Genomic DNA, 27,805 nt, shown 5'->3' with positions numbered 1-27,805 from the left:
GCAGTGCTTCATGGGACAACGCGTTCCTTGCAAAGCGCTTTTGGAATTTGCATGCCAAATTCTTAAGAGCATTATGGGTAGTGTTTTCACCAGGTGTTCTAGTTAAACAAAATCAACAAACTGATGGTTTCAAAAGTATACCAATTAACCTTGGTCTTACACTAGTGACCTTTAAAAGGTTCATTTTAAAATTCCCTATGGAGAAACTTCTGTACCTCTTCAAGTCCCATATAGCATGCAATCAAAGGGTTCCATATGGGACTTACAAACATACAGTAGAACTATCAGTTTCACCACATTGGCAGAATGAGACACTACCAATTTAAAATCTGTTAGACCAGACATAAAGCAAAATGACAAGTCAAATACAAGCACGAATTGGTTTGTCAGTTTTATTGAGAACCTCTCTTTTGCTCTTGAACCATTACAGGACCCAGTGACGCCTTGCCTTCCCACTGAATGCCTAGAAGAAAAAAGCCAAGTTAGAGCCAAACTTAAACCTCAAAAGAAACCTTAGAGTAAAAGCAACCAACCTCCATAGGGAGAAGCAGCAAGACCATCAGGACCACATGTTGAGTCACAGCAACCACAAACTTGGTAGTTTCCATCAGCAGCAAACCATCTGTAACAAGACAAAGACATGGATCCTTTAACATGAGCAAAGTCAGTCAAAAAAAAAAAAAAAAAAAAAAAAAAAAAAAAAAAAAAAAAAAAAAAAAAAAACTTACCCATTGGCAAAGGAACAGGACTTGCGCTGAGCGTCACTGGGTGCAGAAGCAATAGTTGCCTTCAGAATACATGTTATGTAGATCTGCAAGGGATGACAGACAAGTCACAAAACCAAAGCAGATGGGAGGAGAAGTCAAATTAACTGATATTCATAGTACATACAGAAGGACTGTTGCCCTCCTGGAACATAAACGCCTCCAGCTGGAACTGGATCTTGTCCACCTGGGACCGAGGCATGAAGCGGGAGCTGGAAGCTGTAGTTTTGGCATCCACAAAGCACCTGACGAAAAAATTACAAAGAGCAACTCATGAATGTCAACTATAGAGCATCAAGCAAATAGACCCGTTACCCATGACTCGGTGACAAAGTAGTTACAAAAAGCAACCAAAACATCAGCCGTATAGCATCTAGAGCCATACTGTACCCATGATTCTCAATGAATGAATATCTTGGAAGGGAGTTCACATCAGGTACTTGAGTGGCCACACAGCGGTCCACAAACACACGCAGAGGCACATGATTGTACTGCTTCACAGATGCCTCGATGTTAATAACACCACCCAGGAAATAGGAGTATGAAGGCCTCTGATAGGACCAATCATCTGAAAAAAAAAAAAAAAAATATATATATATATATATATATATATATATAGCCACAATCGTAAGGTTAAAGGTTTATTTTATTTTTAAAAAACCTGCACAAACCCATCATGATCTTCAGGGAGAAGAGCAAGACTTCATCACCAGCCTCCGTTGAGGAATAAGGGACCCATATTGGCCTTAAGGCATCACTGCTTACATTCTGAAGCCTATGGTTCATGAAAGTGCCCAATAAATGGTCTCCAAGTTGCATGAGAAAGTGCAGAAAGTCACAGAGATCACTTACCTTTGATAATGGCATTGAACACCAACAATTGCACCATCAGCCCGGGTAATCGGAGTACCTGCAAGCGCCTCTGGGGTGTAGGTAAGAGAGAAGGTGTAGACGAGCGCATCCTCGTTCATCTGTAAAAAGACAGTGGTTACCAAGAGGGTCATCCCAAAGAAAGCACATATACCAAAACTGTGCACTCATATTGCTATGAAGGGGAGGAGGTGCACTGTGGAATTCCTCATCACCAAAGCTGCCCTCAGAAGCTCCGGTGTAGCCATAGTTAGTCAATGTTTTGGAGACATGCACTTATGATTGAACATGCACATTTTCAGTGCATGCCAGGGCATTCAGGGTAAAAACTAACTCTTGTGCTCTAACAGTGGTAAAACTGTTGTTCTTGTTTCTTAAGCTCCATTCATGGGATAGTTTACATTACATGTTGGTTTGAAGTGTTATTTAACAGAAAGTAGTTTGAAGACTCAGGATTTCTCCATTAAAATAGATAGTACTTGGCCTTAGCTGCCCTGGCATTGCAAATATGACAACCAAGTTAACTGACTTTCCTTGAAAGATTTTGTCTATCCTCTGCCACAACAAATAACCCATTAAGATTTATGAGTTCTTACCATCAGCACACTGTTGCAGTCCTGTAATTCATACTCAAAGATGAGCACTCTTGCCCCAGGATCCTGACCAACAACAGGACATCCACCTAAAGACAGACCAGTTGGCTGGATCAACTGACCATTGCTGAAAAAGTCCTGCTGGACTTCTACAAGGACCCGGTTCTCGCCACATTGAACCGCTACACTGCTGGGAGTCACGGGTTGCCTCAACTGGAAGTCCACCGCTAACTCACTCTGCACCTCGGGAACGACGGGATACCTCCAATCCAAAGGCTTCACTGGACCCTGCAACAGCTGCTTCTCCTGAAGGCCAAAAGGCTCTTGCGCAAGGCTTTTGGAGACAGGACCCAAAGGACTCTGAAACTGAGAAGCCACTTGCAAAGGGTTCCAGAGCCCTAGAGGGGAAAGGCCAGGACTTCTGGAAGCTGGATCTGATTTTGGCCCCATGCTTCTTGGACTTTGACTGTACCTCAAACTTCCCCAGACATCAGGCAGATCAAATGCAACCACCAAAACCACCATTAACACACCTTTCAAGAACCCCATCTTAACAAACTTTGACACAAACACCACAACACACACCAGTGCTTGGCTTTGCCATTTTGTACAGCTTTGAATTAAAGTGGCTCCACCCCCTTTACCTTAATTGATTATACTTGATTCTCCTCTGGACCTGTACAGTTTTTGCATCTCTGGGACATCCCCGCTCTGCAAATTTTGTATGTCTCTCTTATCTGACACATTGAGGGGGGTATTTACATGACACCATTTTCAACTAAAACTTTTTATGCATTGTGTTCATTTACATGACAACAGTGTTTTGGGGGCACACTTTCTATTTTGAAAACTGCTTTCAAAGTGCAAGTATTTAAAAGAATATCATTATTGTCTCCATGTAAACTACAAAAACATGAATTTATGATAACTTTGACATCATGTGTATGCGTATTACATGTTCAGTTTATAGGTGTGTAGTGTTTCTTTAGTAAGTGTCATTGCCAATTTCTGGCCTGGCAGCAGAATACGGCGTTTTTAGTCGTTTTCACGGATCCTTATGAACTGGGATAGTTTTGACAACATTGTTATCTGTACTCAAAACTTTTAAAAAATGCGAAGGAAAAACTTTTTAGTAGAATTGCCGCGTTTCCACTGTCGGGCTAAAAGCGGGAGTGCTATTGCGTGCCAGTGTCTTTTCCACTGTCACTTCCGGGGCTTGATCAGCGTCTGGGCTTCCTCGAGGCCAACGGCCAGGGTGTTTTGGCCCGCCGAATACCTTGGTCCAAAGCGGGCCAGCTCTGGTTTGAGGAGTGGTCATGAACAGAGGCAGAGTTTATCTGAGTCAGGAGATGGCAGCGCCAGATGACTTCATACCTTTGGATGACTCAAAACTCACTTTCAGACAGCAGCGAGTGTTTGAATACCTTCTGTTTGTGATCGGATGTGGATTCTGATCACCGTATTTAAGGCAAAAATATTTATATGCGATGCAAAAGACTATGCACGCTAAGCATTACCATAGTAAACGTGGTAAATACGACCGCTTGAAGAAATCAGACACATCATATAGGCTATCACAATTGTGTATTTATTTTATTTGTCAGTACATGTAGTCTCTTTATACCAGACTGTCTGATATCCGGATTGAGCTCCGCATATGTCATTAAATAAAGCAAGTCCGTTTTTTTGGGAACTTCCTGTTTCTCTGACTGACAAAAATAACTGTATAGGGACGGTCACTGGAGAGAGTGCTAAAGCTCCTCAGACAAGTTAATGTCTCAATTCACCTACTTATACTACACCCTAAAAGTATGTACTCTTTTCGTGAAGAAAAAGTAGATAATTTTGAGTGTGTAGCAAAAAGTAGACAAGCTTTGGGAGATACTATCACGTCATACAATTGCGTCTTTAACGGTTGCTCTCTGTCGCATCCTGTCACAGTAAACTGGTCTGTCAATCATCTTGTCACCGTTAAAATCCTACACGTTTAATTTAATTTAATTTCCTACTGTATCGGAGAGAAATGCAGTAGCACATTGATCTGCAGTCGCGGGTCTTTCGTGCGGAGAACTCTCATATTAACGCATAATGATGCATATAAAAGTTAATGGCCAAATGTATCTTTATAAAAGTCCACATTGTTATTGCAGATGAAATATAACACAGATTGCATTAAATATATATTTTTTTATCAAGTTAAACTTTGATTAGTCACTCAAACCTTTATCTAACCTCTCACCGTCGTTCGTGCATAATCCTTTATGTTATAGTTTAACACATTTTACACAGGTTTGTCATTCCTCCACCAAAGCGCAATGGGTTTGTGGGCAATATTAGCCTTTATAGTGAGCACGGATCCACACTTCGAAAATCAACCGGAAAAAGTAGACCATCTGGGGACTTCTGGCATACTCTTAACATACTATGCTTTGGGACACACTTACGTTAATCTCACATACTGTTTAGGATGGATAGTATGGACATTGAAATGCAGGGATACTCTCTTGAGTAATTAAGTAATTACTTAACCACTTCTAAAATTATGTACTGTGTAGTATGAGTGTGTGTGTAGTATGAATAAAATCCATATGTACTACATCCACCATGTTGTTATTGTCATGTGACCTTCAAGCATCAGTTGTCACTTCACTGCCATTCACAAATCCTCTTTTTATGCCGCAGTAAAGTGTCCATCATATGCACTCTTCAGAATCTCACCGGAAGTAGTAGATCCTCCGGGTTCTTTCACCTACTCTTTTATGAGTACTGTGAATTCAGACATACTTAGTCACATGTTTTTTTCACCAAATATAGTAGGCATGTATGCGATTTCAGATGCAGTCACTGTCTTTATGAATGGGTCATTGACTCACCCATTTCATCCAAAAATGCTGAATCGTTCAATAATGAAACACTGTTGCTGGGAAACGCAAACGTTCTGCTTTTAAAAAATGTAATTGGCAAAATAAGTCAAAATTGACAATGTCGTCTAATATCGTCAATTAATATAATTAACTTATTTTATACAACAGTTTAATAATCAATCACAATAATGCTGGTATTCGGAAAAGCACTTTTGCTTCTGATATTGCTTAACTGTATTATGTTATAAAGACAAAAACAATAACTCATACAAGGGAAATACACATCTTGAATTATTAATTTGGGGCATTTTCTGACCTTGTATGATGCCATTTTACACCAACAACAAACTTGCTTGGTTGTGGAGCATAATGGAGGGCTATAACCTAAATTAGGCTGGCGGTATTGAAATATTTTAATAGTCAGAAAGTCACTTTCAGTGTTTCTAAGAAATCACTTACTGCACCTTAAGTAGCCTACAGTTTTTTTTTTTATTAAATGTACTTCTAAGATTTAAAGTATACTACAAGTGTGCATTTAGTACAACAAGAGTGGTGACATTATAAACTAAGCTTCATTGTCTTCAAGTCATAATTTTTGGGTTGAAATATGGTCCATGGTCTCAACAGGTTTTATAAATTTAATGTTATCAAACTTCAGTGGAAGCGGATAAACAATTTTCAAAATATGCAGAAACACAGAGCACAGCAAAATGGGACACAAACTCAATTACATCTGCAGTGCTTCATGGGACAAGGCATTCTTGGAAATATTTGCTTGCCAAAAACAAGAGCATTATTGGTAGTCTTTACCAGGAAATCTAGTTTAAAAACAAACGGCTTCATAATTAACCTTGGTCTTACACTAGCGGCCTTTAAAAGGTTCATTTTAAAATTATCTTTGTTAGTCCCATACAGCCTGGAACCCTTTGGTTGCAGGCTATATGGGACTTGCAAAGGTACTGACGTAGTTTTCTCCATAGAGAATTGGAAAATGAACCTTTTAAACTCACATATAGCATGCAACCAAAGGATTCTAGACTATATGGGACTTAGAGTAGGAATATCAGTTTCACCAAATTGGCAGAATGAGGCACTTCCAATTGAAAACTCTGTTAAACCAGACAAAGCAAAATGACAAGTCAGATACAAGCAGGGATTGGTTTGTCAGTTTTATTGAGAACCTCGCTTTTGCTCTTGAACCATTACAAGACCAAGTGACGCCTTGCCTTCCCACTGAATGCCTTGAAAAAAAAAAGCCAAGTTAGAGCCCAACTTGAACCTCAAAAGAAACCTTAAAGAGTAAAAGCAACCAACCTCCATAGGGAGAAGCAGCAAGACCATCAGGACCACATGTTGAGTCACAGCAACCACAAACTTGGTCGATTCCATCAGCAGCAAACCACCTGCAACAAACCAAAGACATGGATCCTTTAACATGAGCAAAGTCAGTCTAAACAAACAAAAAAACACAACTTACCCATTGGCAAAGGAACAGGATTTCCGCTGAGCATCACTGGGTGCAGAAGCAATAGTTGCCTTCAGAACACATGTTATGTAGATCTGCAAGGGATGACAAGTCACAAAACCAAAGCAGATGGGAGGAGTCGTCAAATTGACACATGATATACATAGCACATACAGAAGGACTGTTGCCCTCCTGGAACATAAACGCCTCCAGCTGGAACTGGATCTTGTCAACCTGGGACCGAGGCATGAAGCGGGAGCTGGAAGCTGTAGTTTTGGCATCTACAAAGCACCTGACGACAAAAATCACAAAGAGCAACTCATGAATGTCAACTGTAGAGCATCAAGCAACTAGACCCGTCACCCATGACTCGGTGACAAAGTAGTTACAAAAAGCAACCAAAACATCAGCCCTATAGCATCTAGAGCCATACTGTACCCATGATTCTCAATGAAGGAATATCTTGGAAGGGAGTTCACATCAGGTACTTGAGTGGCCACACAGCGGTCCACAAACACACGCAGAGGCACATGATTGTACTGCTTCACAGATGCCTCGATGTTAATAACACCACCCAGGAAATAGGAGTATGAAGGCCTCTGATAGGACCAGTCATCTATACAAAAAAAAAACATTTTAGACACAGCCACAATAGCAAGGGTAAAGGTTATTTTATGGAAAGAAAAAACCTGTACCAACCCATCATGATCTTCAGGGAGAAGAGCAAGACTTCTTCACCAGCCTCCGTTGAGGCATAAGGGACCCATATTGGCCTTAAGGCATCACTGCTTACATTCTGAAGCCTACGGTTCATGAAAGTACCCATTAAATGGTCTCCAAGTAGCATGAGAAAGTGCATAAAGTCACAGATCACTTACCTTTGATAATGGCATTGAACACCAACAATTGCACCATCAGCCCGGGTAATCGAGTACCTGCAAGCGCCTCTGGGGTGTAGGTAAGAGAGAAGGTGTAGACGAGCGCATCCTCGTTCATCTGTAAAAAGACTGTGGTTACCAAGAGGGTCATCCCAAAGAAAGCACATATACCAAGACTGTGCACTCATATTGCTATGAAGGGGAGGAGGTGCACTGTGGAATTCCTCAATCACCAAAGCTGCCCTCAGAAGCTCCAGTGTAGCCATAGTTAGTCAATGTTTTGGAGACATGCACTTATGATTGAACATGCACATTTTCTGTGCATGCCAGGGCATTTAGGGTAAAAACCTAACTCTTGTGCTCTAATAGTGGCAAAACTGTTGTTCTTGTTTCTTAAGCTCCATTCATGGGATAGTTTACATTACATGTTGGTTTGAAGTGTTATTTAACAGAAAGTAGTTTGAAGACTCAGGATTTCTCCATTAAAATAGATAGTACTTGGCCTTAACTGCCCTGGCATTGCAAATATGACAACCAAGTTAATTGACTTTCCTTGAAAGATTTTGTCTATCCTCTGCCACAACAAATAACCCATTAAGATTTATGAGTTCTTACCATCAGCACACTGTTGCAGTCCTGTAATTCATACTCAAAGATGAGCACTCTTGCCCCAGGATCCTGACCAACAACAGGACATCCACCTAAAGACAGACCAGTTGTCTGGATCAACTGACCATTGCTGAAAAAGTCCTGCTGGACCTCTACAAGGACCCGGTTCTCGCCGCATTGAACCGCTACACTGCTGGGAGTCACGGGTTGCCTCAACTGGAAGTCCACCGCTAACTCACTCTGCACCTCGGGAACGACGGGATACCTCCAATCCAAAGGCTTCACTGGACCCTGCAACAGCTGCTTCTCCTGAAGGCCAAAAGGCTCTTGCGCAAGGCTTTTGGAGACAGGACCCAAAGGACTCTGAAACTGAGAAGCCACTTGCAAAGGGTTCCAGAGCCCTAGAGGGGAAAGGCCAGGACTTCTGGAAGCTGGATCTGATTTTGGCCCCATGCTTCTTGGACTTTTGACTGTACCTCAAACTTCCCCAGACATCAGGCAGATCAAATGCAACCACCAAAACCACCATTAACACACCTTTCAAGAACCCCATCCTAACAAACTTTGACACAAACACCACAACACACACCAGTGCTTGGCTTTGCCATTTTGTACAGCTTTGAATTAAAGTGGCTCCACCCCCTTTACCTTAATTGATTCTCCTTGATTCTCCTCTGGACCTGTAAAGTTTTTGCATCTCTGGGACATCCCCGCTCTGCAAATTTTGTATGTCTCTCTTATCTGACACATTGAGGGGGGTATTTACATGACACCATTTTCAACTAAAACTTTTTATGCATTGTGTTCATTTACATGACAACAGTGTTTTGGGGGCACACTTTCTATTTTGAAAACTGCTTTCAAAGTGCAAGTATTTAAAAGAATATCATTATTGTCTCCATGTAAACTACAAAAACATGAATTTATGATAACTTTGACATCATGTGTATGCGTATTACATGTTCAGTTTATAGGTGTGTAGTGTTTCTTTAGTAAGTGTCATTGCCAATTTCTGGCCTGGCAGCAGAATACGGCGTTTTTAGTCGTTTTCACGGATCCTTATGAACTGGGATAGTTTTGACAACATTGTTATCTGTACTCAAAACTTTTAAAAAATGCGAAGGAAAAACTTTTTAGTAGAATTGCCGCGTTTCCACTGTCGGGCTAAAAGCGGGAGTGCTATTGCGTGCCAGTGTCTTTTCCACTGTCACTTCCGGGGCTTGATCAGCGTCTGGGCTTCCTCGAGGCCAACGGCCAGGGTGTTTTGGCCCGCCGAATACCTTGGTCCAAAGCGGGCCAGCTCTGGTTTGAGGAGTGGTCATGAACAGAGGCAGAGTTTATCTGAGTCAGGAGATGGCAGCGCCAGATGACTTCATACCTTTGGATGACTCAAAACTCACTTTCAGACAGCAGCGAGTGTTTGAATACCTTCTGTTTGTGATCGGATGTGGATTCTGATCACCGTATTTAAGGCAAAAATATTTATATGCGATGCAAAAGACTATGCACGCTAAGCATTACCATAGTAAACGTGGTAAATACGACCGCTTGAAGAAATCAGACACATCATATAGGCTATCACAATTGTGTATTTATTTTATTTGTCAGTACATGTAGTCTCTTTATACCAGACTGTCTGATATCCGGATTGAGCTCCGCATATGTCATTAAATAAAGCAAGTCCGTTTTTTTGGGAACTTCCTCTGTTTCTCTGACTGACAAAAATAACTGTATAGGGACGGTCACTGGAGAGAGTGCTAAAGCTCCTCAGACGAGTTAATGTCTCAATTCACCTACTTATACTACACCCTAAAAGTATGTACTCTTTTTGTGAAGAAAAAGTAGATAATTTTGAGTGTGTAGCAAAAAGTAGACAAGCTTTGGGAGATACTATCACGTCATACAATTGCGTCTTTAACGGTTGCTCTCTGTCGCATCCTGTCACAGTAAACTGGTCTGTCAATCATCTTGTCACCGTTAAAATCCTACACGTTTAATTTAATTTAATTTCCTACTGTATCGGAGAGAAATGCAGTAGCACATTGATCTGCAGTCGCGGGTCTTTCGTGCGGAGAACTCTCATATTAACGCATAATGATGCATATAAATGGATCTTTATAAAAGTCCACATTGTTATTGCAGATGAAATATAACACAGATTGCATTAAATATATATTTTTTTATCAAGTTAAACTTTGATTAGTCACTCAAACCTTTATCTAACCTCTCACCGTCGTTCGTGCATAATCCTTTATGTTATAGTTTAACACATTTTACTCGTGTTTTGTCATTCCTCCACCAAAGCGCAATGGGTTTGTGGGCAATATTAGCCTTTATAGTGAGCACGGATCCACACTTCGAAAATCAACCCGAAATAGTAGACCATCTGGGGACTTCTGGCATACTCTTAACATACTATGCTTTGGGACACACTTACGTTAATCTCACATACTGTTTAGGATGGATAGTATGGACATTGAAATGCAGGGATACTCTCTTGAGTAATTAAGTAATTACTTAATTTTAGAAGTGGTTATGTACTGTGTAGTATGAGTGTGTGTGTAGTATGAATAAAATCCATATGTACTACATCCACCATGTTGTTATTGTCATGTGACCTTCAAGCATCAGTTGTCACTTCACTGCCATTCACAAATCCTCTTTTTATGCCACAGTAAAGTGTCCATCATATGCACTCTTCAGAATCTCACCGGAAGTAGTAGATCCTCCGGGTTCTTTCACGAGTACTGTGAATTCAGACATACTTTAGTCATGTTTTTTTCACCAACTATAGTAGGCATGTATGCGATTTCAGATGCAGTCACTGTCTTTATGAATGGGTCATTGACTCACCCATTTCATCCAAAAATGCTGAATCGTTCAATAATGAAACACTGTTGCTGGGAAACGCAAACGTTCTGCTTTTAAAAAATTTAATTGGCAAAATAAGTCAAAATTGACAATGTCGTCTAATATCGTCAATTAATATAATTAACTTATTTTATACAACAGTTTAATAATCAATCACAATAATGCTGGTATTCGGAAAAGCACTTTTGCTTCTGATATTGCTTAACTGTATTATGTTATAAAGACAAAAACAATAACTCATACAAGGGAAATACACATCTTGAATTATTAATTTGGGGCATTTTCTGACCTTGTATGATGCCATTTTACACCAACAACAAACTAGCTTGGTTGTGGAGCATAATGGAGGGCTATAACCTAAATTAGGCTGGCGGTATTGAAATATTTTAATAGTCAGAGTGTCACTTTCAGTGTTTCTAAGAAATCACTTACTGCACCTTAAGTAGCCTACAGTTTTTTTTTTTAAATGTACTTCTAAGATTTAAAGTATACTACAAGTGTGCATTTAGTACAACAAGAGTGGTGACATTATAAACTAAGCTTCATTGTCTTCAAGTCATAATTTTTGGGTTGAAATATGGTCCATGGTCTCAACAGGTTTTATAAATTTAATGTTATCAAACTTCAGTGGAAGCGGATAAACAATTTTCAAAATATGCAGAAACACAGAGCACAGCAATATGGGACACAAACTCAATTACATCTGCAGTGCTTCATGGGACAAGGCATTCTTGGAAATATTTGCTTGCCAAAAACAAGAGCATTATTGGTAGTCTTTACCAGGAAATCTAGTTTAAAAACAAACGGCTTCATAATTAACCTTGGTCTTACACTAGCGGCCTTTAAAAGGTTCATTTTAAAATTATCTTTGTTAGTCCCATACAGCCTGGAACCCTTTGGTTGCATGCTATATGGGACTTGCAAAGGTACTGACGTAGTTTTCTCCATAGAGAATTGGAAAATGAACCTTTTAAACTCACATATAGCATGCAACCAAAGGATTCCAGACTATGTGGGACTTAGAGTAGGAATATCAGTTTCACCAAATTGGCAGAATGAGGCACTTCCAATTGAAAACTCTGTTAAACCAGACAAAGCAAAATGACAAGTCAGATACAAGCAGGGATTGGTTTGTCAGTTTTATTGAGAACCTCTCTTTTGCTCTTGAACCATTACAGGACCAAGTGACGCCTTGCCTTCCCACTGAATGCCTTGAAAAAAAAAAAGCCAAGTTAGAGCCCAACTTGAACCTCAAAAGAAACCTTAAAGAGTAAAAGCAACCAACCTCCATAGGGAGAAGCAGCAAGACCATCAGGACCACATGTTGAGTCACAGCAACCACAAACTTGGTCGATTCCATCAGCAGCAAACCACCTGCAACAAACCAAAGACATGGATCCTTTAACATGAGCAAAGTCAGTCTAAACAAACAAAAAAACACAACTTACCCATTGGCAAAGGAACAGGATTTCCACTGAGCATCACTGGGTTCAGAAGCAATAGTTGCCTTCAGAACACATGTTATGTAGATCTGCAAGGGATGACAGACAATTCACAAAACCAAAGCAGAAGGGAGGAGTCGTCAAATTGACACATGATATACATAGCACATACAGAAGGACTGTTGCCCTCCTGGAACATAAACGCCTCCAGCTGGAACTGGATCTTGTCAACCTGGGACCGAGGCATGAAGCGGGAGCTGGAAGCTGTAGTTTTGGCATCTACAAAGCACCTGACGACAAAAATCACAAAGAGCAACTCATGAATGTCAACTGTAGAGCATCAAGCAACTAGACCCGTCACCCATGACTCGGTGACAAAGTAGTTACAAAAAGCAACCAAAACATCAGCCCTATAGCATCTAGAGCCATACTGTACCCATGATTCTCAATGAAGGAATATCTTGGAAGGAAGTTCACATCAGGTACTTGAGTGGCCACACAGCGGTCCACAAACACACGCAGAGGCACATGATTGTACTGCTTCACAGATGCCTCGATGTTAATAACACCACCCAGGAAATAGGAGTATGAAGGCCTCTGATAGGACCAGTCATCTATACAAAAAAAAAAACATTTTAGACACAGCCACAATAGCAAGGGTAAAGGTTATTTTATGGAAAGAAAAAACCTGTACCAACCCATCATGATCTTCAGGGAGAAGAGCAAGACTTCTTCACCAGCCTCCGTTGAGGCATAAGGGACCCATATTGGCCTTAAGGCATCACTGCTTACATTCTGAAGCCTACGGTTCATGAAAGTACCCATTAAATGGTCTCCAAGTAGTATGAGAAAGTGCATAAAGTCACAGATCACTTACCTTTGATAATGGCATTGAACACCAACAATTGCACCATCAGCCCGGGTAATCGGAGTACCTGCAAGCGCCTCTGGGGTGTAGGTAAGAGAGAAGGTGTAGACGAGCGCATCCTCGTTCATCTGTAAAAAGACTGTGGTTACCAAGAGGGTCATCCCAAAGAAAGCATATATACCAAGACTGTGCACTCATTTTGCTATGAAGGGGAGGAGGTGCACTGTGGAATTCCTCAATCACCAAAGCTGCCCTCAGAAGCTCCAGTGTAGCCATAGGTAGTCAATGTTTTGGAGACATGCACTTATGATTGAACATGCACATTTTCTGTGCATGCCAGGGCATTTAGGGTAAAAACTAACTCTTGTGCTCTAATAGTGGCAAAACTGTTGTTCTTGTTTCTTAAGCTCCATTCATGGGATAGTTTACATTACATGTTGATTTGAAGTGTTATTTAACAGAAAGTAGTTTGAAGACTCAGGATTTCTCCATTAAAATAGATAGTACTTGGCCTTAACTGCCCTGGCATTGCAAATATGACAACCAAGTTAATTGACTTTCCTTGAAAGATTGTCTATCCTCTGCCACAACAAATAACCCATTAAGATGTATGAGTTCTTACCATCAGCACACTGTTGCAGTCCTGTAATTCATACTCAAAGATAAGCACTCTTGCCCCAGGATCCTGACCAACAACAGGACATCCTCCTAAAGACAGACCAGTTGGCTGGATCAATTGACCATTGCTGAAAAAGTCCTGCTGGACTTTTACAAGAACCCGGTTCTCGCCGCATTGAACCGCTACACTGCTGGGAGTCACGGGTTGCCTCAACTGGAAGTCCACCGCCAATTCGCTCTGCTCCTCGGGAACGACGGGATACCTCCAATCCAAAGGCTTCACTGGACCCTGCAACAGCTGCTTCTCCTGAAGGCCAAAAGGCTCTTGCGCAAGGCTTTTGGAGAGAGGACCCAAAGGACTCTGAAACTGAGAAGCCACTTGCAAAGGGTTCCAGAGCCCTAGAGGGGAAAGGCCAGGACTTCTGGAAGCTGGATCTGATTTTGGCCCCAAGCTTCTTGGACTTTGACTGTACCTCAAACTTCCCCAGACATCAGGCAGATCAAATGCAACTACCAAAACCACCACTAACACACCTTTTAAGAACCCCATCCTAACAAACTTTGACACAAACACCACAACACACACCAGTGCTTGGCCTTGCCATTTTGTACAGCTTTGAATTAAAGTGGCTCCACCCCCTTTACCTTAATTGATTATCCTTGATTCTCCTCTGGACCTGTAAAGTTTTTGCATCTCTGGGACATCCCAGCTCTGCAAATTTTGTATGTCTCTCTTATCTGACACATTGAGGGGGGTATTTACATGACACCATTTTCAACTAAAACTTTTTATGCATTGTGTTCATTTACATGACAACAGTGTTTTGGGGGCACACTTTCTATTTTGAAAACTGCTTTCAAAGTGCAAGTATAAAAGAATATCATTATTGTCTCCATGTAAACTACAAAAACATGAATTTATGATAACTTTGACATCATGTGCATGCGTATTACATGTTCAGTTTATAGGTGTGTAGTGTTTCTTTAGCAAGTGTCATTGCCAATTTCTGGCCTGGCAGCAGAATACGGCGTTTTTAGTCGTTTTCACAGATCCTTATGAACTGGGATAGTTTTGACAACATTGTTGTCTGTACTCAAAACTTTTAAAAAATGCGAAGGAAAAACTTTTTAGCAGAATTGCCGCGTTTCCACTGTCGGGCTAAAAGCGGGAGTGCTATTGCGTGCCAGTGTCTTTTCCACTGTCACTTCCGGGGCTTGATCAGCGTCTGGGCTTCCTCGAGGCCAACGGCCAGGGTGTTTTGGCCCGCCGAATACCTTGGTCCAAAGCGGGCCAGCTCTGGTCTGAGGAGTGGTCATGAACAGAGGCAGAGTTTATCTGAGTCAGGAGATGGCAGCGCCAGATGACTTCATACCTTTGGATGACTCAAAACTCACTTTCAGACAGCAGCGAGTGTTTGAATACCTTCTGTTTGTGATCGGATGTGGATTCTGATCACCGTATTTAAGGCAAAAATATTTATATGCAATGCAAAAGACTATGCACGCTAAGCATTACCATAGTAAACGTGGTAAATACGACCGCTTGAAGAAATCAGACACATCATATAGGCTATCACAATTGTGTATTTATTTTATTTGTCAGTACATGTAGTCTCTTTATACCAGACTGTCTGATATCCGGATTGAGCTCCGCATATGTCATTAAATAAAGCAAGTCCGTTTTTTCGGGAACTTCCTCTGTTTCTCTGACTGAAAAAAATAACTGTATAGGGACGGTCACTGGAGAGAGTGCTAAAGCTCCTCAGACGAGTTAACGTCTCAATTCGCCTACTTATACTACACCCTAAAAGTATGTACTCTTTTTGTGAAGAAAAAGTAGATAATTTTGAGTGTAGCAAAAAGTAGACAAGCTTTGGGAGATACTATCACGTCATACAATTGCGTCTTTAACGGTTGCTCTCTGTCCCATCCTGTCACAGTAAACTGGTCTGTCAATCATCTTGTCACCGTTAAAATCCTACACGTTTAATTTAATTTAATTTCCTACTGTATCGGAGAGTAATGCAGTAGCACATTGATCTGCAGTCGCGGGTCTTTCGTGCGGAGAACTCTCATATTAACGCATAATGATGCATATAAAAGTTAATGGCCAAATGGATCTTTATAAAAGTCCACATTGTTATTGCAGATGAAATATAACACAGATTGCATTAAATAAATATTTTTTTATCAAGTTAAACTTTGATTAGTCACTCAAACCTTTATCTAACCTCTCACCGTCGTTCGTGCATAATCCTTTATGTTATAGTTTAACACATTTTACTCGTGTTTGTCATTCCTCCACCAAAGCGCAATGGGTTTGTGGGCAATATTAGCCTTTATAGTGAGCACGGATCCACACTTCGAAAATCAACCCGAAATAGTAGACCATCTGGGGACTTCTGGCATACTCTTAACATACTATGCTTTGGGACACACGTTAATCTCACATACTGTTTAGGATGGATAGTATGGACATTGAAACGCAGGGATACTCTCGAGTAATTACTTAACCACTTCTAAAATTATGTACTGTGTAGTATGAGTGTGTGTGTAGTATGAATAAAATCCATATGTACTACATCCACCATGTTGTTATTGTCATGTGACCTTCAAGCATCAGTTGTCACTTTACTGCCATTCACAAATCCTCTTTTTATGCCGCAGTAAAGTGTCCATCATATGCACTCTTCAGAATCTCACCGGAAGTAGTAGATCCTCCGGGTTCTTTCACCTACTCTTTCATGAGTACTGTGAATTCAGACATACTTTAGTCATATGTTTTTTTCACCAACTATAGTAGGCATGTATGCGATTTCAGATGCAGTCACTGTCTTTATGAATGGGTCATTGACTTACCCATTTCATCCAAAAATGCTGAATCGTTCAATAATGAAACACTGTTGCTGGGAAACGCAAATGTTCTGCTTTTAAAAAAATTTATTGGCAAAATTGACAATGTCGTCTAATATCGTCAATTAATATAATTAACTTATTTTATACAACAGTTTAATAATCAATCACAATAATGCTGGTATTCAGAAAAGCACTTTTGCTTCTGATATTGCTTAACTGTATTATGTTATAAAGACAAAAACAATAACTCATACAAGGGAAATACACATCTCGAATTATTAATTTGGGGCATTTTCTGACCTTGTATGATGCCATTTTACGCCAACAACAAACTAGCTTGGTTGTGGAGCATAATGGAGGGCTATAACCTAAATTAGGCTGGCGGTATTGAAATATTTTAATAGTCAGAAAGTCACTTTCAGTGTTTCTAAGAAATCACTTACTGCACCTTAAGTAGCCTACAGTTTTTTTTTTAAATGTACTTCTAAGATTTAAAGTATACTACAAGTGTGCATTTAGTACAACAAGAGTGGTGACATTAAAAACTAAGCTTCATTGTCTTAAAGTCATAATTTTTGGGTTGAAATATGGTCCATGGTCTCAACAGGTTTTATAAATTTAATGTTATCAAACTTCAGTGGAAGCGGATAAACAATTTTCAAAATATGCAGAAACACAGAGCACAGCAATATGGGACACAAACTCAATTACATCTGCAGTGCTTCATGGGACAAGGCATACTTGGAAATATTTGCTTGCCAAAAACAAGAGCATTATTGGTAGTCTTTACCAGGAAATCTAGTTTAAAAACAAACGGCTTCATAATTAACCTTGGTCTTACACTAGCGGCCTTTAAAAGGTTGAATTTAAAAATTATCTTTGTTAGTCCCATACAGCCTGGAACCCTTTGGTTGCATGCTATATGGGACTTGCAAAGGTACTGACGTAGTTTTCTCCATAGAGAATTGGAAAATGAACCTTTTAAACTCACATATAGCATGCAACCAAAGGATTCCAGACTATATGGGACTTAGAGTAGTAATATCAGTTTCACCAAATTGGCAGAATGAGGCACTTCCAATTGAAAACTCTGTTAAACCAGACAAAGCAAAATGACAAGTCAGATACAAGCAGGGATTGGTTTGTCAGTTTTATTGAGAACCTCTCTTTTGCTCTTGAACCATTACAGGACCAAGTGACGCCTTGCCTTCCCACTGAATGCCTTGAAAAAAAAAAGCCAAGTTAGAGCCCAACTTGAACCTCAAAAGAAACCTTAAAGAGTAAAAGCAACCAACCTCCATAGGGAGAAGCAGCAAGACCATCAGGACCACATGTTGAGTCACAGCAACCACAAACTTGGTCGATTCCATCAGCAGCAAACCACCTGCAACAAACCAAAGACATGGATCCTTTAACATGAGCAAAGTCAGTCTAAACAAACAAAAAAACACAACTTACCCATTGGCAAAGGAACAGGATTTCCACTGAGCATCACTGGGTTCAGAAGCAATAGTTGCCTTCAGAACACATGTTATGTAGATCTGCAAGGGATGACAGACAAGTCACAAAACCAAAGCAGAAGGGAGGAGTCGTCAAATTGACACATGATATACATAGCACATACAGAAGGACTGTTGCCCTCCTGGAACATAAACGCCTCCAGCTGGAACTGGATCTTGTCAACCTGGGACCGAGGCATGAAGCGGGAGCTGGAAGCTGTAGTTTTGGCATCTACAAAGCACCTGACGACAAAAATCACAAAGAGCAACTCATGAATGTCAACTGTAGAGCATCAAGCAACTAGACCCGTCACCCATGACTCGGTGACAAAGTAGTTACAAAAAGCAACCAAAACATCAGCCCTATAGCATCTAGAGCCATACTGTACCCATGATTCTCAATGAAGGAATATCTTGGAAGGGAGTTCACATCAGGTACTTGAGTGGCCACACAGCGGTCCACAAACACACGCAGAGGCACATGATTGTACTGCTTCACAGATGCCTCGATGTTAATAACACCACCCAGGAAATAGGAGTATGAAGGCCTCTGATAGGACCAGTCATCTATACAAAAAAAAAAACATTTTAGACACAGCCACAATAGCAAGGGTAAAGGTTATTTTATGGAAAGAAAAAACCTGTACCAACCCATCATGATCTTCAGGGAGAAGAGCAAGACTTCTTCACCAGCCTCCGTTGAGGCATAAGGGACCCATATTGGCCTTAATGCATCACTGCTTACATTCTGAAGCCTACGGTTCATGAAAGTACCCATTAAATGGTCTCCAAGTAGCATGAGAAAGTGCAGAAAGTCACAGATCACTTACCTTTGATAATGGCATTGAACACCAACAATTGCACCATCAGCCCGGGTAATCGGAGTACCTGCAAGCGCCTCAGGGGTGTAGGTAAGAGAGAAGGTGTAGACGAGCGCATCCTCATTCATCTGTTAAAAGATTGTGGTTACCAAGAGGGTCATCCCAAAGACAGCACATATACCAAGACTGTGCACTCATATTGCTATGAAGGGGAGGAGGTGCACTGTGGAATTCCTCAATCACCAAAGCTGCCCTCAGAAACTCCAGTGTAGCCATAGTTAGTCAATGTTTTGGAGACATGCACTTATGATTGAACATGCACATTTTCAGTGCATGCCAGGGCATTTAGGGTAAAAACTAACTCTTGTGCTCTAATAGTGGCAAAACTGTTGTTCTTGTTTCTTAAGCTCCATTCATGGGATAGTTTACATTACATGTTGGTTTGAAGTGTTATTTAATAGAAAGTAGTTTGAAGACTCAGGATTTCTCCATTAAAATAGATAGTACTTGGCCTTAACTGCCCTGGCATTGCAAATATGACAACCAAGTTAATTGACTTTCCTTGAAAGATTTTGTCTATCCTCTGCCACAACAAATAACCCATTAAGATTTATGAGTTCTTACCATCAGCACACTGTTGCAGTCCTGTAATTCATACTCAAAGATTAGCACTCTTGCCCCAGGATCCTGACCAACAACAGGACATCCACCTAAAGACAGACCAGTTGGCTGGATCAATTGACCATTGCTGAAAAAGTCCTGCTGGACTTCTACAAGAACCCGGTTCTCGCCGCATTGAACCGCTACACTGCTGGGAGTCACGGGTTGCCTCAACTGGAAGTCCACCGCCAACTTGCTCTGCTCCTCGGGAACGATGGGATACCTCCAATCCAAAGGCTTCACTGGACCCTGCAACAGCTGCTTCTCCTGAAGGCCAAAAGGCTCTTGCGCAAGGCTTTTGGAGACAGGACCCAAAGGACTCTGAAACTGAGAAGCCACTTGCAAAGGGTTCCAGAGCCCTAGAGGGGAAAGGCCAGGACTTCCAGAAGCTGGATCTGATTTTGGCCCCAAGCTTCTTGGACTTTGACTGTACCTCAAACTTCCCCAGACATCAGGCAGATCAAATGCAACTACCAAAACCACCACTAACACACCTTTCAAGAACCCCATCCTAACAAACTTTGACACAAACACCACAACACACACCAGTGCTTGGCCTTGCCATTTTGTACAGCTTTGAATTAAAGTGGCTCCACCCCCTTTACCTTAATTGATTATACTTGATTCTCCTCTGGACCTGTAAAGTTTTTGCATCTCTGGGACATCATCGCTCTGCAAATTTTGTATGTCTCTCTTATCTGACACATTGAGGGGGGTATTTACATGACACCATTTTCAACTAAAACTTTTTATGCATTGTGTTCATTTACATGACAACAGTGTTTTGGGGGCACACTTTCTATTTTGAAAACCGCTTTCAAAGTGCAAGTATTTAAAAGAATATCATTATTGTCTCCATGTAAACTACAAAAACATGAATTTATGATAACTTTGACATCATGTGCATGCGTATTACATGTTCAGTTTATAGGTGTGTAGTGTTTCTTTAGCCAGTGTCATTGCCAATTTCTGGCCTGGCAGCAGAATACAGCGTTTTTAGTCGTTTTCACGGATCCTTATGAACTGGGATAGTTTTGACAACATTGTTGTCTGTACTCAAAACTTTTAAAAAATGCGAAGGAAAAACGTTTTAGTAGAATTGCCGCGTTTCCACTGTCGGGCTAAAAGCGGGAGTGCTATTGCGTGCCAGTGTCTTTTCCACTGTCACTTCCGGGGCTTGATCAGCGTCTGGGCTTCCTCGAGGCCAACGGCCAGGGTGTTTTGGCCCGCCGAATACCTTGGTCCAAAGCGGGCCAGCTCTGGTTTGAGGAGTGGTCATGAACAGAGGCAGAGTTTATCTGAGTCAGAAGATGGCATCGCCAGATGACTTCATACCTTTGGATGACTCAAAACTCACTTTCAGACAGCAGCGAGTGTTTGAATACCTTCTGTTTGTGATCGGATGTGGATTCTGATCACCGTATTTAAGGCAAAAATATTTATATGCGATGCAAAAGACTATGCACGCTAAGCATTACCATAGTAAACGTGGTAAATAAGACCGCTTGAAGAAATCAGACACATCATATAGGCTATCACAATTGTGTATTTATTTTATTTGTCAGTACATGTAGTCTCTTTATACCAGACTGTCTGATATCCAGATTGAGCTCCGCATATGTCATTAAATAAAGCAAGTCCGTTTTTTCGGGAACTTCCTCTGTTTCTCTGACTGAAAAAATAACTGTATAGGGACGGTCACTGGAGAGAGTGCTAAAGCTCCTCAGACGAGTTAACGTCTCAATTCGCCTACTTATACTACACCCTAAAAGTACGTACTCTTTTTGTGAAGAAAAAGTAGATAATTTTGAGTGTGTAGCAAAAAGTAGACAAGCTTTGGGAGATACTATCACGTCACACAATTGCGTCTTTAACGGTTGCTCTCTGTCGCATCCTGTCACAGTAAACTGGTCTGTCAATCATCTTGTCACCGTTAAAATCCTACACGTTTCATTTAATTTAATTTCCTACCATATCGGAGAGAAATGCAGTAGCACATTGATCTGCAGTCGCGGGTCTTTCATGAGGAGAACTCTCGTCATATTAATGCATAATGATGCATTTAAAAGTTAATGGCCTAACAGATCTTTATAAAAGTTCACATAGTTATTGCAGATGAAATATAACACGGAATGCATTAAATATATATTTTTTATCAAGTTAAACTTTGATTAGTCACTCAAACCTTTATCTAACCTCTCACCGTCGTTTTTGCATATCCTCTATGTTTTGTAGTTTAACACTTTTTACTCATGTTTGTAATAGACTATGTGCACGTTAGCATATGCTACTTCCGGCTGCGAAACCGATAGGGGGTGTCTAGTTTCCGGTAGCCTGATGGACGACGTAGAAGTAACGTTAAACATTGTTTACTTTTCACAATGCAGCAGCGCCTGGTTACCGTAATTCCTCAAATAAAAACCGGTATTCAAATAAACGCCGGGCCTCTGATAATGGCCGGGTGCGTGATCAACGCGGACAAATAAAGGCCGGGGGAAAATTAGTGTGGATAATCTCCTAAATGACTTTCATTGAAGAGATGTTACACCTGTCCACTTCATGCGTGTTCTGTGATCTGATCGTGAAAAGACCATGTATAAATGCCATCCGAAGCACATTCGAGACAATTTAAATCCGATCGCTCAAACCACTTCTTCAGGAGGAGATCTGAGACGAGATTCCAGACGAAACTGCACAAGTGTAAATCAAATGCATCTGATTGTTGAAACCACGTATCTAAATTTTACTCCTCCCAAAAACGCTAAAAAATAAGTGTGAGAGCGTGTTATAGGCTATGTAATGTTATAGCAAGATGTGACAACGCTACTGCAACACGCATCACGGCAGCCGAGCATCTATCCATAAAGCCAACGTGCAAACTATTGCAAATTAAAGTGAAAGTAAGTCGCAGACAATTCTCCTCATCATTAAAAGTAAAGAAACGAAATGATCTTACCAGGCTTGTTGCCGCTCTCGCTTATTGCGGTCTTTTGATTTAGAAATGAGCTGATCTATCAAATGCAGCTCATATCTGTTGCTTTCGGTGACGTCCACTCCATTAAATCCGCATATAGCGTGGGAATTGAAGATTTATATCCATTTTGCGAAAACGCATTTGTGAGCAGATTTAAGTAGAATTGTTTTGATAAATCAGAGAGCTTTCCGATCTGAGAAAACACATGAAGTGGCCAGGTGTAAACATCCCCTAATATGCATTCAAGTTCATCGTAACGTACAGCCAATAGATGGTAGTAGACAATAGATGTAACACACATATAATTTAGTGCTGCTAGTGTAACGGTCTTTTCAACAACTTTAATGAAAACGAAATTGTCTTGAGGAGCATGGAACCCAGACGGAAATTTGATTTAGATTTTTTTTAAATAAAGCGCCTGCCTCTAATAAAAGCCTGTTACCTTCTGCAGTTTAGGTAAATAAAGGCCCCAGCTTTTATTTGAGGAATTATGGTATTACCACCGACTGCCCTTTGAAAAGTGAATCGGTTTTTTTTATGTTTTAGGTCCATTGCGAACGATTAAACTAACTTAACGCCGGTCCACTGATGTAAACAAGACGGCAACCGGAAACGAAGTACCCAATTTCCACCCTCAAGCCGGAAGTTAGCATTTTTCTCGTGCACAGAGCGAATTCCTCCACCAAAGTGCAATGGGTTGTTGGCAATATTAGCCTTTATAGTGAGCACGGATCCACACTTCGAAAATCAACCCGAAATAGTAGACCATCTGGGGACTTCTGGCATACTCTTAACATACTATGCTTTGGGACACACTTACGTTAATCTCACATACTGTTTAGGATGGATAGTATGGACATTGAAATGCAGGGATACTCTCTTGAGTAATTAAGTAATTACTTAACCACTTCTAAAATTATGTACTGTGTAGTATGAGTGTGTGTGTAGTATGAATAAAATCCATATGTACTACATCCACCATGTTGTTATTGTCATATGACCTTCAAGCATCAGTTGTCACTTCACTGCCATTCACAAATCCTCTTTTTATGCCGCAGTAAAGTGTCCATCATATGCACTCTTCAGAATCTCACCAGAAGTAGTAGATCCTCCGGGTTCTTTCACCTACTCTTTTATGAGTACTGTGAATTCAGACATATAGTCACATGTTTTTTACCAACTATATAAGGCATGTATGCAATTTCAGATGCAGTCACTGTCTTTATGAATGGGTCATTGACTCACCCATTTCATCCCAAAAATGCTGAATCGTTCAACAATGAAACACTGTTGCTGGGAAATGCAAATGTTCTGCTTTTTTTAAATTATTTTCATTGGCAAAATAAGTCAAAATTGACAGTGTTGTCTAAAATTGGCAATTAATATAATTAACTTATTTTATACAACAGTTTAATAATCAATCACAATAATGCTGGTATTCGGAAAAGCACTTTTGCTTCTGACATTGCTTAACTATATTATGTTATAAAGATAAAAAACAATAACTCATACAAGGGAAATACATAACTTGAATTGTTATTAATTTGGGGCATTTCTGACCTTGCATGATGCCATTTTACACCAACAACAAACTAGCTTGGTTGTGGAGCATAATGGAGGGCTATAACCTAAATTAGGCTGGCGGTATTGAAATATTTTAATAGTCAGAGTGTCACTTTCAGTGTTTCTAAGAAATCACTTACTGCACCTTTAGTAGCCTACAGTTTTATTAAATGTACTTCTAAGATTTGAAGTATACTACAAGTGTGCATTTAGTACAAAAAGAGTGGTGACATTAAAAACTAAGCTTCATTGTCTTCAAGTCATAATTTTTTGGGGTGAAATGATCCATGGTCTCAACAGGTTTGAGATTAATGTTATCAAATTTCAGTGTAAGCTGATGATAAACAAAAAAAGTGTCAAAATACACAGAAACACTGAGAGCACAGCAATATGATAGGGACACCAACTAAATTACATCTGCAGCACTTCATGGGACAAGGCGTTCTTGGAAATATTTGCTTACCAAATACAGGAGCATTATTGGTTGTTTTTAAAATAGTTCATTTTAAAATTCTCTTTGGAAGTCCCATACAGCTTGGAACCCTTTGGTTGCATGCAAGTCCCATATAGCATGCAACCAAAGGATTCCAGACTATATGGGACTTAAAGTACAGTAGGAATATCAGTTTCACCACATTGGCAGAATGAGGCACTTCCAATTGAAAATCTGTTAAACCAGACAAAGCAAAATGACAAGTCAGATACAAGCATGGATTGGTTTGTCAGCTTTATTGAGAACCTCTCTTTTGCCCTTGAACCATTACAGGTCCAAGTGAGGCCTTGCCTTCCCACTGAATGCCTTGAAAGAAAAAAAAGCCAAGTTAAAGCTCAACTTGAACCTCAAAAGAAACCTTAAAGAGTAAAAGCAACCAACCTCCATAGGGAGAAGCAGCAAGACCATCAGGACCACATGTTGAGTCACAGCAACCACAAACTTGGTCGTTTCCATCAGCAGCAAACCACCTGTAACAAGACAAAGACATGGAACCTTCAACATGAGAAAAGTCAACTTAACCCACTCCCCCCCAAAAAAACAACTTACCCATTGGCAAAGGAACAGGATTTCCGCTGAGCGTCACTGGGTGCAGAAGCAATAGTTGCCTTCAGAATACATGTTATGTAGATCTGCAAGGGATGACAGACAAGTCACAAAACCAAAGAAGATGGGAGGAGAAGTCGAATTAACTGATATTCATAGCACATACAGAAGGACTGTTGCCCTCCTGGAACATAAACGCCTCCAGCTGGAACTGAATCTTGTCAACCTGGGACCGAGGCATGAAGCGGGAGCTGGAAGCTGTAGTTTTGGCATCTACAAAGCACCTGATGACAACGCAATCACAAATAGTAACTTATGAACGTCAACTGTAGAGCATTAAGAAACTAGACCTTACCCATGACTGTGACAAAGTGATTAAAAAAAAGAAACAAAAGTCCTACCGCATCAGGGGCCATGTCCTTACCCGTGATTCTCAATGAAGGAATATCTCGGAAGAGAGTTCACATCAGGTACTTGAGTGGCCACACAGCGGTCCACAAACACACGCAGAGGGACATGATTGTACTGCTTCACAGATGCCTCGATGTTAATAACACCACCCAGGAAATAGGAGTATGAAGGCCTCTGATAGGACCAATCATCTACACAAAAAACACTTTAGACACAGCCACAATAGCAAGGGTAAAGGTTATTATTTTATGGAAAGAAAAAACCTGTACCAACCCATCATGATCTTCAGGGAGAAGAGCAAGACTTCTTGACCAGCCTCCGTTGAGGCATAAGGGACCCATATTGGCCTCAAAGCATCACTGCTTACATTTTGGAGCCTGTGGTTCATGAAAGTAACCATTAAATGGTCTCCCAGTTGCACGAGAAAGAGCAGAAAGTCACAGAGAGCACTTACCTTTGATAATGGCATTGAACACCAACAATTGCACCATCAGCCCGGGTAATTGGAGTACCTGCAACCGCCTCTGGGGTGTAGGTAAGCGAGAAGGTGTAGACAAGCTCATCCTCATTCATCTGAAAAAATATTGTGGTGACCAAGAGGGTCATCCCAAAGACTTTACATTCACCAACATGGGAGAAAGTACTCTGCAATATGGTGGAATAATTCCTTAAGGGCAAATCACCACAGCTGCCCTCAGAAGCTCCGGTGTTGCCAGAGAGTCAATGTTTTGGAGACATGCACTAAGGATTGAACATGTACATTGACTATTCCAGTGTAAAAACTAGCTTTACCACTATTAAGGCACAATATTTATTATTCTAGTTTCTTAAGCTCCTTTCATACCATTTATGGGATAGTTTACATCAGCTGTTCGTTTGTAGGGTTATTTAAAGGAAAGTAGCTTGAAAATTCAGGATTTAGCTTCCCTGGCATTGTAAAACCAAGTGAACTGACTTTCATTGAAAGGTCCTCTGCCACAACAAATAACCCATTAAGATTTATGAGTTCTTACCATCAGCACACTGTTGCAGTCCTGTAATTCATACTCAAAGATAAGCACTCTTGCCCCAGGATCCTGACCAACAACAGGACATCCACCTAAAGACAGACCAGTTGGCTGGATCAATTGACCATTGCTGAAAAAGTCCTGCTGGACCTCTACAAGAACCCGGTTCTCGCCACATTGAACCGCTACGCTGCTGGGAGTCACGGGTTGCCTCAACTGGAAGTCCACCGCCAACTCGCTCTGCACCTCGGGAACGATGGGATACCTCCAATCCAAAGGCTTCACTGGACCCTGCAACAGCTGCTTCTCCTGAAGGCCAAAAGGCTCCTGCGCAAGGCTTTTGGAGTCAGGACCCAAAGGACTCTGAAACTGAGAAGCCACTTGCAAAGGGTTCCAGAGCCCTAGAGGGGAAAGGCCAGGACTTCTGGAAGCTGGATCTGATTTTGGCCCCATGCTTCTTGGACTTTGACTGTACCTCAAACTTCCCAAGACATCAGGCAGATCAAACGCAACAATCACCACTAAGACAACTTTCAGGAACCCCATCCTAACAAACTTTGACACAAACACCACAACACACACCAGTGCTTGGCTTTGCCATTTTGTACAGCTTTGAGTTAAAGTGGCTCCACCCCCTTTACCTTAATTGATTATCCTTGATTCTCCTCTGGACCTGTAGAGTTTTTGCATCTCGGGGACTCACCACTGCACATTTTGTATGTCTCTCCTATCTGACACATTGAGGGGGGTATTTACATGACACCATTTTCAACTGGGCCAACGGCCATGGTTTTTTGTCCCGCTGAATACCTTGGTCCAAATCGGGATAACTCGGGCTTGAGGAGTGGTCATGAACAGTTTATCTGTGTTAGGAGACGGCAGCGCCGGATGACTTCATACCTTTGGATGACTCAAAACTCACTTTAAGACAGCAGTGAGTGTTTGAATACCTTCTGTTTGTGAATTGATGTGGATTCTTTTCACCGTATATTTAAGGCAGAAATATTTATGTGCGATGCTAAAAACTATGCATGCTAAACATTACCATAGTAAACATGGTAAATACGACCGCTTGAAGAAATCAGACAAATCATATAGCCTTGTCTATCACAATCATGTATTTATTTTATTTG

At 40.8% G+C, this 27,805-nt stretch overlaps 5 protein-coding genes across 5 annotated transcripts; all 5 read right to left on the bottom strand.

Moving 5' to 3' along the window:
- Window positions 1-392: 392 nt before the first annotated feature.
- LOC130075802 (zona pellucida sperm-binding protein 3-like) lies at window positions 393-2,797 on the bottom strand. The gene is made up of 8 exons (XM_056240566.1): window positions 2,231-2,797; window positions 1,617-1,735; window positions 1,436-1,539; window positions 1,155-1,332; window positions 892-1,009; window positions 729-811; window positions 534-622; window positions 393-463 (listed from the first exon to the last, which is right to left on the bottom strand). The coding sequence occupies exons 1-8, from the start codon at window positions 2,774-2,776 to the stop codon at window positions 393-395; spliced, it is 1,308 nt and encodes a 435-aa protein (XP_056096541.1). The 5' UTR covers window positions 2,777-2,797.
- A 633-nt stretch (window positions 2,798-3,430) lies between these two features.
- On the bottom strand, window positions 3,431-8,611 carry LOC130075801 (zona pellucida sperm-binding protein 3-like). The gene is made up of 8 exons (XM_056240565.1): window positions 8,050-8,611; window positions 7,435-7,552; window positions 7,256-7,390; window positions 6,995-7,172; window positions 6,731-6,848; window positions 6,569-6,651; window positions 6,406-6,494; window positions 3,431-3,525 (listed from the first exon to the last, which is right to left on the bottom strand). The coding sequence occupies exons 1-8, from the start codon at window positions 8,494-8,496 to the stop codon at window positions 3,431-3,433; spliced, it is 1,263 nt and encodes a 420-aa protein (XP_056096540.1). The 5' UTR covers window positions 8,497-8,611.
- Window positions 8,612-12,054: 3,443 nt separating this feature from the next.
- On the bottom strand, window positions 12,055-14,401 carry LOC130075800 (zona pellucida sperm-binding protein 3-like). The gene is made up of 8 exons (XM_056240564.1): window positions 13,847-14,401; window positions 13,234-13,352; window positions 13,055-13,158; window positions 12,793-12,970; window positions 12,529-12,646; window positions 12,363-12,445; window positions 12,200-12,288; window positions 12,055-12,125 (listed from the first exon to the last, which is right to left on the bottom strand). The coding sequence occupies exons 1-8, from the start codon at window positions 14,390-14,392 to the stop codon at window positions 12,055-12,057; spliced, it is 1,308 nt and encodes a 435-aa protein (XP_056096539.1). The 5' UTR covers window positions 14,393-14,401.
- Window positions 14,402-15,044: 643 nt separating this feature from the next.
- On the bottom strand, window positions 15,045-20,214 carry LOC130075799 (zona pellucida sperm-binding protein 3-like). Its single transcript, XM_056240563.1, has 7 exons — window positions 19,643-20,214; window positions 19,028-19,146; window positions 18,849-18,952; window positions 18,587-18,764; window positions 18,323-18,440; window positions 18,157-18,239; window positions 15,045-15,144 (listed from the first exon to the last, which is right to left on the bottom strand). The coding sequence occupies exons 1-7, from the start codon at window positions 20,186-20,188 to the stop codon at window positions 15,045-15,047; spliced, it is 1,248 nt and encodes a 415-aa protein (XP_056096538.1). The 5' UTR covers window positions 20,189-20,214.
- Window positions 20,215-24,929: 4,715 nt separating this feature from the next.
- On the bottom strand, window positions 24,930-27,281 carry LOC130075764 (zona pellucida sperm-binding protein 3-like). The gene is made up of 8 exons (XM_056240531.1): window positions 26,679-27,281; window positions 26,120-26,238; window positions 25,939-26,042; window positions 25,679-25,856; window positions 25,421-25,538; window positions 25,258-25,340; window positions 25,090-25,178; window positions 24,930-25,014 (listed from the first exon to the last, which is right to left on the bottom strand). Exons 1-8 carry the CDS (start codon window positions 27,216-27,218, stop codon window positions 24,944-24,946), a joined length of 1,302 nt encoding a protein of 433 aa, XP_056096506.1. The 5' UTR covers window positions 27,219-27,281; the 3' UTR covers window positions 24,930-24,943.
- Between the last annotated feature and the right edge of the window lie 524 nt (window positions 27,282-27,805).

This window comes from Rhinichthys klamathensis, unplaced genomic scaffold (genome assembly GCF_029890125.1).
Source record: "Rhinichthys klamathensis goyatoka isolate OS25496 unplaced genomic scaffold, OSU_Roscu_1.1 h1tg000603l_1, whole genome shotgun sequence".
NCBI classification, from domain to species: Eukaryota; Metazoa; Chordata; class Actinopteri; order Cypriniformes; family Leuciscidae; genus Rhinichthys; species Rhinichthys klamathensis.
The sequence above is the reverse complement of the archived record's forward strand: the minus strand, read 5'-3'. Positions and strand labels throughout refer to the sequence as shown.